This window comes from Spinacia oleracea, chromosome 6 (assembly GCF_020520425.1).
Source record: "Spinacia oleracea cultivar Varoflay chromosome 6, BTI_SOV_V1, whole genome shotgun sequence".
NCBI classification, from domain to species: Eukaryota; Viridiplantae; Streptophyta; class Magnoliopsida; order Caryophyllales; family Amaranthaceae; genus Spinacia; species Spinacia oleracea.
In genome coordinates this window covers 12751001-12763654 of record NC_079492.1, presented here as the reverse complement: position 1 = coordinate 12763654, position 12654 = coordinate 12751001, and the positions used below count along the sequence as shown (strand labels likewise).

Sequence of the window (12654 nt, the reverse complement as noted above, 5' to 3'; positions counted from 1 at the left end):
GACAGTCGGGCCATACCGACAGGAATTCCAATGCACAACGGCATAAAAGAGATTGAAACAACGTCTTGTATCATTGTAGGAGTACAAGTTTTCCGGCAAGAATTCCCCCATTGTTCATACTCAAGGTATATACGCTCCAAGAGTTTTGGAGCTCTTTGGGTTACACTTTACGTTAATTAGTATATTATGTTCAAGGCGACTCAAGACTCAATAGAAGAAAAATCGTCATGTGCTTCTCTTCAAGTGCGGGTCATTTAATAAATTGGCAGCACTTGAGAGTACACACAAAAAAAAAAAATAACATTTTCACAAGTGCAGGCACATTTTAGAAAATTGGCTGCACTTGAGTTCAAGTACGGGCTTTAAACTCAAGTGCGGGCTCATTTACAAAAGACCCGCACAAAATAATTCCTTTTTTTTCCCCCGCTTCTCTGTCCTAAGCCTCTTCTCTGCTTCACCAATTTTCATCTCTCTTCCCCTCTCTGGTTCTTCTCTTCCTTTCTTGTTCTCTGGGAAAGACTGTGAAACCAAAACACTCACTGCACACACCTCACTGCTGCCCCACCACGCGTCGCCGTTGCTGTTCCCTCACCCATCGCCGGCGTTGTTCCCCTCCTCCACCGCGTCGAAGCTGCTCCTCCACGGCGTCGCATCTGCTCCTTGACAGGCTAAATCGCACTCCTATCAAAGATAAACCTAACGTTCACCAACTAAAAATATAGCAAGGGACGCAGGGATCGTATCCACAGGGAAACATTGTTCTTTCTACTATTAATTAACTAATCTAGACTAACATTTGAGGCACTCAGATACTTTTATGCAGAATAAAAATTCAAAATTCTCTCATAGTGTTATATTGAACACATGTGCCACAAAAACTAGCATGTGTTATGGTTGTACGGTGAAGATCTTTCATTTGTATATACTACCTCCTTTCATAGTGATATATTTACACTATTCGTATTAGTCTGTTCTCATATTGTTTTTGCATTGCGCTTTACACTATTTTTGGACATGAAAATATACCATTTTAACCCCATAAGATTTACATATTTATACTCACTTGATCCTACTTTGTGTTACTCACCCACGTTTTTACACTCTCTCCTTACTTTATCCATATTCTGTTACAGTCATCTTCATTTTACACACATGCGCTTTTTCCATTTATCTTAATATTTTTGTAAATAATAACCGTAAAACTCATTATAAGTGGAGTAAGTAGATGATTGACTATTCCTATACACTGTCATCGTTAAATGTTTGAAAATTCCAAATTAAAATCAGAGACTTTCCTTTAGAACAAAAATCATACAATCACGGCAAGATAATGATGAATATAAGACCATGTAAATTAATCCACTTTCATACGGTTAACATTAAATAACTATTCTTTTGCCAAGACCATGTCATATCATAACAGTAGAAAGGTAGTTATACCACACTTGGTCACTCACTCATCCACTTATATATAACATCGAACACAAAAGCATCTTCCCTCAACCATCAATCCAACATTCCAACATATATTACAAACATGGCTACTTCTTTCCTATACAAAATTCAATTCCCTATTTTTTTCATCATTTCATCAATTCTTAGTGTTAACTCCCAACTCACTTATATAAACCACGGTTGTTTCGCACCTTTTACCCATCTTAGCGGCTTTGAAGCCAACATCGAAAACGCCATAACTCAACTCACATTCGAAGCATCAACCTCTTACTATAGCACCAACACTACCGGCGTTGGCGAAGACCAAGTTAACGCCTTCTTTTACTGTCGTTACGACGTCTCTCCTCAAACATGCCAAAGTTGTGTAGCTAGTGCCGCCATTAACATTACTTCGTGCCTTTCGAGTGTAGAAGGCATCGTATATTACGAAGAATGTATCTTACACTATGCTAACCTTTCATTCTCCACTATTATGGTGGAATTGCCACGGTACGTTCAAGCTAGTCGTCAAACCGCAGACCTAGAAACAAATTTTGGTCAGATTTTGGGTAACACTTTTATCGATCTCATTAGCAACGTTACCTCTGAATTTCCCGTTTCCTCTCGTTACTTTGCCACCATGACAGCCAAATACACGTCCCTTGAAACCATTTACGCATTTGCTCAATGCAATCCGGATATTACATCAATTAATTGCAGTACGTGCTTGCAAAATGGATTTAGTGAAATCACCACTAATCATACTGGTTCAGTTTATGCACAATTGTTTTCGCCAATCTGTAGATTGAGCTACGTATTATCTGGTGAGACGCTAAGTCGTCCATGGAGTTTTTCTCAAACTTTTCGTCGAAGTCTCCCAATTACATTTTCAGCAGGTATAATGTTTTTGTCACCAACTATTTGAGTTATATATAGACTCACAATAATAGATCGATATCACTAATAAATTATAAAACTTATCTTGGGTTTAAACCATCAGCTTAAGCTTTTGGTTGAGTTGTTTATTTGGTATGGTATTTTTGCCAGCGTGACACAAAGATCACGGATTCAAATTTGATCCACCCCTCATGTGAGGGGTGTGATAGAGTATAAAATTAATTTTAGAGCTTCAATCATCGGCTTAAGCTTTTGGTTGAAGATTAGATTTATACTCTATCAATCACATAAGGAATACTACCTGCATTTCGTTAAGTTCTTTATACTTCTTTTTTAACATGGTCAAATGCAATATTTGAGTATTAATATATCCAATTTCGTATGAAAATAAAAAGTTGATATTTTAAAAGTACATGTTAAAACAACTCAACCGGATCTCACATGATAATAATTCTATAATATATAATAGCGGAAATTTATGGGGCAAAGTCTAAATTTTGAGCACATTTTTCAACGCGTAAATAACTTAATGAAACAGAGGTAGTACTATATATATTATTATTATGCAGCTCTAATGCTCACCCTACATAAGCCCAAAATAACTGTGTATAATTTTTTATGACCAATAATGTAATGCTGGAAAATGAATTAGTAAGTTCAACAAAATAAATTGAAGACACCCTGATGCATGACTCTCGATTTCGTCCTTACAGGAAACCGAGGAATACGAAATTCGTTTATTGGTGCGATGATAGCAAGTATTTCAAGTATGGCAATGTGTTTGAAGCTTCTCCTGTAACTGTCATATTCATATACGTATTTATGTACTATTATGTGCTACTATGTACCTTATACAGTGACCTGTTTATTTTGCAAGGTGTTCTTTAACTTGTAAAAAGTGTGTTTGGTTGCTCATGAATAAATATTTGAACGTACTATCTCTTTGTTTTTTTTGTTTTTTTTTTATGCAAAGCTTTGTACGATGTATTAAAAGTTCAAACAAAATACACGTACGAAGATAGTCTATGAAGGCCTATTCTCTAAAAGTACATCCGCAACAAAAAATTCCTGGAGGAAAATCATAAGTAATAAGTGCATAACTATCTATGGTAAATTAGCAAGTGCTCATAACATGCTACTCCATACGTACTAGCACTTGCTAATTTACCATGTATGATGTATAACAAAATCCAACCACGTACTATAACCGTTATATTGTGAGTTAAGCTAATATTTGGGACTCACCTTTTGAGTTTTTCATTTTTTGGGACCTGTACTTTTTTTTCACCTTTTAAAACCTCAACTTCACTTCCGGCAAGTTAACTCACCTTTAGCCACATCATAAATAAAATAAAATAAAATAAACACAATTGCATTTAATTAAAATCTAAAAGTTTACATTGAATTAATACTTCCTAAATTTGTACTTTGTATTAATTTCTAAAGTATTAGATTTTTAAAGTATATACAATAATATTAGAATTAATAAAAAAGTGAGGAATCATAATTTGTAAATTACAATATTTAACTTGTTTCTGAAAAACATGTATATTTTCTATAGGAATTGTTTTAAAAAAGAAGTACATTCATATACTTCCTCCGTTTCGGAAATATCGCACCATCTGTTTTTTACACAATTCACACGACGACTTTGACCATTTTTTATGATTCGTACATAAGGAAATTTTAGTCATATGGGGTCATGTTAGATTCGTATCGATATATATTTTCTAAATATTAATTTTTTATAATTTTTACTTGAACACAATTTGAGATATTAAGAGTCAAAATAATGGTTAAAGGAGTAAAAGTCAATCATGGTGCGATATTTCCGGAACGGAGGAAGTAATTCGTATCTCTGTATGATGGTTCTTTTTTTTAAAATGAACATTCGTACTCTATTTTTCTCTTTCTGTCATGTTTTTCCATTTGTACCCAAAAAAATTAGTCGTAACTTGTTTTTTCTATTTTTTTTTTTGGTGAATAAGAGATGCAAAAACCTCTAAATAAATAAAGTATAAACAATAGCTAAAAATGAATGAAAAGCAAAAAAATAAACAACAATCATTGACCAACAACAAGACAAATCCTCAATTTGATGATGATGAGTTAATATGAGTTACTTCGGTGATTTGATGACAATAAGTTAATACAAGTTATTCTGATGATTTAAGAACATAAGTTAAAATTTTTAAAAATTAGAATGCTAAGATTGTTGGGTCCCTTAAGATCGTTACACTACAAGAATTTGTATCTTTAACGACAACCTAATTATGACGGGTCGAAAATCTCGTCGCAAAAGCCTTTTGCGACGGGGCTAACAACCAAACAATGACGGGAATAACCGTCGCAAATGTCTTTTACGACGAGTTTAAGACGGATTTACGACGGGATTTCTATTAACGACGGTCCCCTTTTAGGACGGGTTCGCGACAGGAAATCCCGTCGTTAATCAACGATTATTGGCCTTTCGCGACGGGATTTCCCGTCGTTAATAGTACAATTTCTTGTAGTGTTAAGATCACCATAAGTAAAAAAAATGTAAAATAAAAGTTGAGTACGGTAAGAATCACTAGTAGAAAAATGGTCATTTGCGTCGCCATAATTGCGTCGCTGATGGTAATGTGTGACGCAAAAATACTAATTTAACTATTAAAATATCACCTGCGTCGCTTATTACTAACCTCTGATGCAAATGTACCAAATTGGAGGTTTTTTGTCATTTGCGTCACACATTAATTAATCTACGACGCAGTTTATCTCTTATTTTGCGTCACACATCACTAAACTGCGACGCACAGCTAGGATACTCCGCTTAGGTTTACTTCTACCATTATTTCTCACTTACGAATAACCTCTCCGCCTCCCTTCTCTTTCTCTCTCATCTTCCTTTCTCCAGAACTCCATTGTTGAGACATCAACCCCTCTTTATCTCTCCTTCATTTGAAATCTGCTCTAACCATCCTATCCCTATTTGTCTATTTTCTCGGAAAAATCAAGCTCGATATGTGAAACATGGCACGAAGAGGTAAAATCGTAGATTCCGCTGTCACGTCTCGAAGCAGTAAAACTCGGGTTTCCAGTGCGTCGCCATTTCTGCAAATTAGTTCTTCGTCATCAAATCGTATGTTTATTGCAGCAGGTATGGTGCAGATTCGTTTAATGTTAGGGTTTTTGGATGAAAATTCTGGTTTTTTTGGGAGAAAATTCATTATTCTTTACCTGTCAAGTTGTATATTTTAGGGTTTTTGGGTGGGAATTTTATGTTTAATTTGTTGTTTGATTGAATTTAAGGAAATTTAGGACTAGTAATTTGATTTGTGTGTTAATTAATTTGTCTAAGAGGTTATTCGGATTTCTATGGTTATTAGGCTGCAGACCTGCAGTACTTCTTTTGTGCTTCGCTACTTGTGTGTCCTGCTGGCTGCTGTTTAGAGAATTAGAGATTCATTGCAACAGAAATGACATATTTCTGCAGTAAACTATTCACTGGTTGTGTGTCCTGCTGTTTTTCTTTGTTGAATCTAGTAGGTTATTGAGTAGTGTCTTTCGTTATTCTAGTGTATAAGACATTATGACATACTTATGGGTTACATACTTACATTAGTTAGACAAACCAATTGCAATGATTAATTATTGTGCTGGTATTTTAAAATTTGGGTTTAGATTTTTATCAGATATGTATCTGGGTAAGTGTGACTTGAATTTCTGGTTTCTAAATTCATTCTGATACCTGCTGAAGTGTTAGTTAAATTAGGAAGATCAGCAACTATGTGTTGAGCTTTGTTATGTTGCTTTTGCTTATATTGCATACAGAGCTTTCGGTAGTTCATTGGAGCACAAAATAATAAATTGAAGCACGCGGAGAACCCGGATGAAAATGTAGTAGAATGTGCATCGGTGAACAGAATGGGCATTGGGACTGTAGGGGAACATAGGGATTCAATGGTCAAGGTTGGTTGAGGCTTTTTCTGGAAGATAACGATGAAATGAGTTGAGATGCATCTGATCCTAGTTTGTGGGTTTTGTGTGGTTTTGAGTATGATGAGAATCTGCATAGATAACATCAGATATGTACATGTGACCTGGATGTGTCCTGCTCTGTCTCCAACACAGAATGCAAAACTCGGGCTTGGAAGAGAGTCTGGATTTTGTACAATGAAATATGATAGTGGAGTGTACAAATCTTTGAAGAAGCAAGAATCTCAAATGTTGATATCTATACTACATGTTGCTAAAAACATGGGGGAGATGGGTTGGGGGGGGGGGGGGGGGGGGGGAATTGTTTGGGTGCTTTTACGATTTCCTTTTGATTCCTTGTCAGAGTTTAAGGACATTATATTCTTTGCAGATAAGAAAGCTGATTATGAAGTGAAGGTAAGCGGGGTTGAAATATCACCTAGTCCAGTCACCGGAGGTCACCCAGCTACCTTCAGCATCTCTGCGTCTACTGGTCGGTTAATCTATCTCCTTGCTTATTTAGATGTTTTTTCCTTTTCGTTTGAGTTCTGATACTGACTTATGTGCAATACTTGATTCGGATTTTGGTAAATTAGGTTATTGCTCATTTGATTATGTTGAATATGGCAGGGTTTGAGCCAATCAACAAATTTGGTTGTGATATTTACATCAGTAATTGAATTATTGTATTTTTAGATTTCTTAGATTCTTTTAATTTTCTTTTCTCCTAAGTCAGCTGATTCTTTTTGTTGTTTGTGTATTGTGAGATAACTTTGTGTGAAAAAAATGTGTATGAATGTTTTAAAATAAATGAAATATGGCAAATTTTGTTGAGACGATTTCCTTAATACTTTCCCTTGTGTCGCAGAGTTGTTTTTAGTCCTTGTTTAAAACTTCTTTGATTTATAGAATGCTTTACTTGCAGTCTTAGACAAGGAAAGGCCACCCATTGCTGAGGTTATTTTCTTTTCCGTTCTATCCCTTGGCATCTGTGCTTACAATATTTTATTATTACGTTTCTGCATGATGGAGCCTTTGTATCATAACCCTGAGTTGGTCTTAGGGTTTGTCGGTTGATCATTATTACAGAGTTTTTCATAGACTGCATCATGTAGCATTCGATAACTGTATTCTACTACCAATCATGTAGAGTAACATTTATAATTGGCCATTACACGTTCTTTTGAACTCTATGTTAATAAGAACAAATATGAATTATTGAACTTCTTCCATGTACATTCTAGAATTTTGAGCTTCGTAGTATGACAAGTGTAATGTGCATTAAGGAATTCATTCGATAGCAATGGCTAGATAATGTAGATGTGGTACTGCCAAATTATTTTTCCTAACTTATTTATTGCATCTATCCTTGATAAACATTCTAAATTCCAGAAGGAAAATTGTAGCTATAGATCTACTCTACTATTTTCCAGAAATATGTTGCTTTCCATAATAATAATAATACTCATAGTTTTACCATAGGGCACAATGACATGGACATGAACACTTCCTGGATATGTAACCATGTCAGATACTTGCAGCTGACTCGTGTTGACATAGTGCATATAAAATGCAACAATGTCTTGCTGCTTTATACTTCAGCACCCATGTAACTTGATGATCATTAGATTTTGACTTGCGTTTATGTCAATCCATTTTTTAGTGTTTCATGCTCACGTTGCTAAAGTTTTATTGGTTTGGCTGCTCCAGAGAACTTTTGCTCTCCTTTAAAAGGGCCATGGGACAAAAGCCTCTGAGGATAATATTTTACAGGTAAATTACCTTACCTGTATCTTTTTATCAACACTAGAAATGACAACAGAAATAATTGTGGAAAGATGTCTTAAAACTGAAATGGCATATATCTTCTTGACAAAATGTATCTTAATTGTTTATTCATTCATATAACATGATTTATTTCCTGAGCAGGGATGGTGTCAGTGATGGGCAGTTCTATCATGTTCTACTGTATGAACTTGATGCCATTAGAAAGGTATGCCATAAACTTGTTGCCGTTAGAAAGTTTATGCTTTTCCAGTGCTTAACTTCTATCTTTTCGTAGGCATGTGCGTCACTGGAACCGGGCTATCAACCCCCAGTTACATTTGTTGTGGTCCAAAAGCGTAATCATACTAGATTATTTCCAAACAATCACAACGACAAGAGAAGTACTGACAAGAGTGGGAATATCTTACCCGGTAATTTCTATTCTTTTGATGAGTTCTTCTTTATAATTTCATAGAAAAGGGGTTTTAAGCGTTTTTAACTCTCATCTTTTCTTTCTCCTTTGCACTTTTTCTGATGATGTTTGATAACATTGAATTCATGACATTGCAGGCACAGTGGCAGATACTAAAATATGTCACCCAACCGATTTTGATTTCTTTCTATGCAGTCATGCTGGTATTCAGGTGGGTTTTTCAGCGAGTTTTAATAGAGTTATAGATAGCTTACATGTTTTCTTTAGAAATAACAAATAGCACAACCGTTTTCTTCAGGGAACCAGCAGACCAGCTCATTACCATGTTCTCTGGGACGATAACAAATTCTCAGCTGATGAGATACAATCTCTAACGAACAATCTTTGTTATACGTAAGCAGACCCCCCAACTAATATTACAATACTAAATAAACATTACATCACTTGCTACGCCTTGGCCGTGATCTAAATTATTTTTCCTAACTTATTCTAGGTTGGTTTTCTTCTCACGATCTGTACACCAAAACCAATTTGACTGACATACTAAATGCACTTTTCTCATCACTTGCTACGCCTTGGCCATGATTGTTGGGACGTTGCTCGATACTACACTAGAAGCAAGGGAAACACTAGAAGATTCTGGGCAGCAACTTTTTTTTTTTTTTTTTTTTTTTTGTTGGGTGTCAAGAGAAACCGTTAGATGGAATACATTGTTGTACATATTTCAAGCTTTTGTATTGTAAGATTTATGAAGGTACTGCCTTTATGTATTTAGTCTTATTGATTTGATGTGGTTCTATTTAATAGGTTTCATTTTACTATATATATATATATACATATATATATATATATATATATAATAGTAAAATGGAACCTTTTTTTTTTTACAAAATTGAAAGTCTTTTGCGTCGCACATTAGCTTAATGTGCGACGCAAATGACTTATTTTTTTGGCGCCAAAAAGGTCATTTGCATCGCACATTAGCTTATTGTGCGACGCAAATGACTTTTCAGCATGGCGCCAGAAAAGTCATTTACGTCGCACATTAAACTAATGTGCGACGCAAATGAGAGTCATTTGCGTCGCACATTAAGCTAATGTGCAAGGCAAATGACTTTTCAACATGGTGCCTGAAAAGTCATTTACGTCGCACATTTTCTTTGGTTTGGTTGATCGAATTAGGGTAAAGTTATTACTATTGATGGGGAGCATAGGCTGAATTTACATAGGCTTAATTTTATATTTTTTTTTTGGTAAGCAAGTATTTGTATATATTATGCACAACAATTACAGAATAGAATCAAGTGGAACAACCCTCCACTGAAACAAGAAAAACAGGCAACAAGCTAAGCAAACTACCCTTCAACAAGGGTGCAAAACGAACTGTTGTCCTTAGTGCTAAGAGCTTTAGGCAACACAGAATGTAACCTATGACAAGCATTACTCTTAATCATGCTACACACTTTATCTATGCAGCTAATCTGATTGTTCCACAAAGATTTGTTCCTTTCTTTCCATATATGATAGACAGTACACCAGACAAAGGTGTAATACACCCCTTTTCTGAACTTGGAGATGTGCCTCCTGTGAATCCATCTAATCAACTGAGGCAAACTGCAATTAGTGAGACTAATGTGCAGAAAACAGGCAATGTGAGACCAACACTGATAGCTAAAATGACAGCCAAAGAACAGATGGTTATGGTTCTCAGTAGCAGCACCACACTGAAGACAAAGATCATCCATAGACAGCCCAAACTGTCGTAATCTGTCTTTAGTGTTCAATCTTTCTAAAACAGCTAGCCAGGTGATGAATCTATGTTTAGCTTGGCCTAAACGACACCAAACAGCATCAGCGCAGTAAACTTTTGCAGCAGTAGGAAGAATCAACTTACCATATGCTTTTTTGATTGAGTATTTCTGAATAGAGCATAACTGAGCCTCAGACAGATGAGCTTTCATCAAATCTCTAACATAACAGATAGACTTCAGTACCAGCTATCTGTCTTCTTGGGAGAATAATCCCACCACTGCTCCCCTTTGATGTATACAGAGAGAATCCACCTAACCCAGATATTATCCTTCTGAGTAGCAATCATCCAAACATGTTTTTCCATGGCAGCTATGTTACAAAGTTTTAAGTTAATAAGCCCCAACCCACCTTCATTCTTTGGTCTGCACAGCTGTTTCCAAGCTACCTTACCAGGGCTACTAGAATCAGCAACACCCTTCCAAAGAAAACATCTACAAATGCTATTAACAGATTTGAAGATACTCTTGGGAAGAATCATAATCTGAGCCCAATATGTTTGAATAGTCATCAAAACAGATTGCACCAAGGTAAGCCTGCCAGCAAAAGACAGATTTTTAAAACTCCATGCTTTGATTTTGATACACATTTTTTCCACAATTTTTTCACAATCAGCAATACAAATCTTCTTTGAACAGATTGGAATGCCTAGGTATCTAAAAGGAAAAGAACCCTTAGCAAATCCAGTCATGTCCAGAATTCTCTGCATTGTGGAATCACTCACACCAGAACCATATACTGAAGTTTTAGAAGGGCTTGCTTTTAAACCAGTGGAGAGAGAAAACAGCTGAAAGCCTTGCATCAACATGTGTACTGAGTTAAAATCCCCCTTGCAACACAGAATGATGTCATCTGCAAAACACAGGTGATTCAGTTTGATCTCAGTACATCTGGGATGAAATTTGAACTCCTTCTTCTCACCAACCAACACCAGAATTCTGGATAGATATTCAATACACAGAACAAAAAGTAAGGGAGAAAGAGGATCACCCTGCCTGAGCCCTCTTTTCCCTTCAAAGAAACCATGCAAAGAGCCATTAATGGACAAAGAGAATTTAGGAGACCTCACACACTGCATCACCAATTGAGTGAACTGAACAGGAAATTTAAGGGCAGTCATCATTTCTTCAATGAAATCCCATTCAACAGAATCATAGGCCTTCTGAAGATCAAGCTTAATCAAACACCCTGCAGAGTTGACTCTCCTTTCATACCCCTTCACTAAATCTTGACAAACCATGATGTTATGTGCAATAAATCTGCTATGCACAAAGGCACCTTGGTTTTGAGAGATCAGATTAGGCAAAACATTTCTCAACCTATTGCATAGCACTTTAGAGATGCATTTGTACAAAGTATTGCAACAAGAAATAGGTCTGAACTCTTGAACACTCTTTGGACATTTCCCTTTAGGGATGAGGGTAACACTTGTAGCATTAATCTCCTTCAGTAATTTCCCTGTGTTCAGAAAATCCAGAATAGCCTTGCTTACATCATCACCAATTTCCCCCCACATACCTTTAAAGAAAGCACTCCCAAACCCATCAGGACCAGGAGCCTTCACACCATCAATATCCCACATTGCTTCTTTAATTTCATCCTTGGTGAAGGTATGATTGAGCAAACTAGCCATCTCATCAGACACCAATGGCCCTTTGTTCACAACTGCTTGTTTAACTGAGGTTCTAGCATCCCCTTGTGTGCCCAAAAGCCATTTATAATATTCTAAAAATACATCAGGAACTTGACCAGGAGCAGAAGTCCAGTTACCATGCATGTCTTTAATAGAAAGAATTGTATTCTGCACTTGTCTTTGTGGCTAGTTGAGTTGGAGAACGTGATATGGTTTTAAGCAGACCTATGAAACACAGCAGTGTTCTCATCACCCTCCTTTATCCACACTGACTTGGCCTTGTGAGCAAGAAAACTCAGCAAAGCTTTATGAGCAGCCAAATACTCCTGTTGTGCTTGTTTTTCTTTATTAGCCATCTCAACATCAGCAGGGTTTTTGTGTAATTCATCTTGCAGCTCCTGCAGAGCCTGAGCTGTTTTAGTTTCCTTGGCCTCAATATCACCAAACCCCTCCTTGTTCAGCTTTTTCAAAGCAATTTTTACATTTTTCAGTTTCTGAACCACCTGGTACATGGGAGTGCTAGTAACAGACATATTCCAAGCAGTAATCACAATGTCTTTGTATTGAGAAGCTTCTTGCCACATGGGAAAGAACTTGAAGGGCTTTTTCCCTGCTGCCAAATGAGGGTAAACAGAAACAATGCCAGGGCAATGGTCAAAGTAACCCTCATTTTTAAAACAAACCTCAGTATTTGGATAATGTGTGAGCCAAGCCTGATTTA

General features: G+C 36.3%; 3 protein-coding genes across 5 annotated transcripts; 2 read left to right on the top strand and 1 right to left on the bottom strand.

Moving 5' to 3' along the window:
* The first annotated feature begins 1520 nt into the window (after nt 1-1520).
* On the top strand, nt 1521-3262 carry LOC130464379 (cysteine-rich repeat secretory protein 9-like). The gene is made up of 2 exons (XM_056833913.1): nt 1521-2330; nt 3045-3262. The coding sequence occupies exons 1-2, from the start codon at nt 1538-1540 to the stop codon at nt 3128-3130; spliced, it is 879 nt and encodes a 292-aa protein (XP_056689891.1). The 5' UTR covers nt 1521-1537; the 3' UTR covers nt 3131-3262.
* Nucleotides 3263-5141: 1879 nt separating this feature from the next.
* LOC110781011 (protein argonaute 10-like) lies at nt 5142-9206 on the top strand. Of its 3 annotated transcripts, none has more exons than XM_056831524.1 (9): nt 5142-5473; nt 6148-6285; nt 6683-6784; nt 8004-8064; nt 8221-8284; nt 8354-8489; nt 8629-8702; nt 8790-8884; nt 9110-9206. In XM_056831524.1, the coding sequence occupies exons 4-9, from the start codon at nt 8030-8032 to the stop codon at nt 9189-9191; spliced, it is 486 nt and encodes a 161-aa protein (XP_056687502.1). In that variant the 5' UTR covers nt 5142-5473; nt 6148-6285; nt 6683-6784; nt 8004-8029; the 3' UTR covers nt 9192-9206. The 3 variants fall into 3 exon arrangements, with proteins under 3 accessions (XP_056687502.1, XP_056687500.1, XP_056687501.1); XM_056831522.1 differs by having other exon boundaries at nt 9107-9206; XM_056831523.1 differs by lacking the exons at nt 5142-5473; nt 6148-6285; nt 6683-6784 and adding an exon at nt 6892-7248 and having other exon boundaries at nt 9107-9206.
* Nucleotides 9207-9846: 640 nt separating this feature from the next.
* LOC130462943 (uncharacterized) lies at nt 9847-10452 on the bottom strand. The gene has a single exon (XM_056831935.1). The coding sequence runs from the start codon at nt 10450-10452 to the stop codon at nt 9847-9849; it is 606 nt and encodes a 201-aa protein (XP_056687913.1).
* Between the last annotated feature and the right edge of the window lie 2202 nt (nt 10453-12654).

Excerpts from the sequence above, each read along its gene's own strand:
- LOC110781011 (XM_056831522.1), top strand. The coding sequence starts at position 8,030 with ATGGGACAAAAGCCTCTGAGGATAATATTTTACAG. Across the intron at positions 8,703-8,789 it reads GCAGTCATGCTGGTATTCAG|GGAACCAGCAGACCAGCTCA; the intron begins GTGGGTTTTTCA and ends CGTTTTCTTCAG. Across the intron at positions 8,885-9,106 it reads ACGAACAATCTTTGTTATAC|AAGCAAGGGAAACACTAGAA; the intron begins GTAAGCAGACCC and ends ATACTACACTAG.
- LOC130464379 (XM_056833913.1), top strand. The coding sequence starts at position 1,538 with ATGGCTACTTCTTTCCTATACAAAATTCAATTCCCTATTTTTTTCATC. Across the intron at positions 2,331-3,044 it reads CCCAATTACATTTTCAGCAG|GAAACCGAGGAATACGAAAT; the intron begins GTATAATGTTTT and ends TCGTCCTTACAG.
- LOC130462943 (XM_056831935.1), bottom strand. The coding sequence starts at position 10,452 with ATGAAAGCTCATCTGTCTGAGGCTCAGTTATGCTCTATTCAGAAATAC.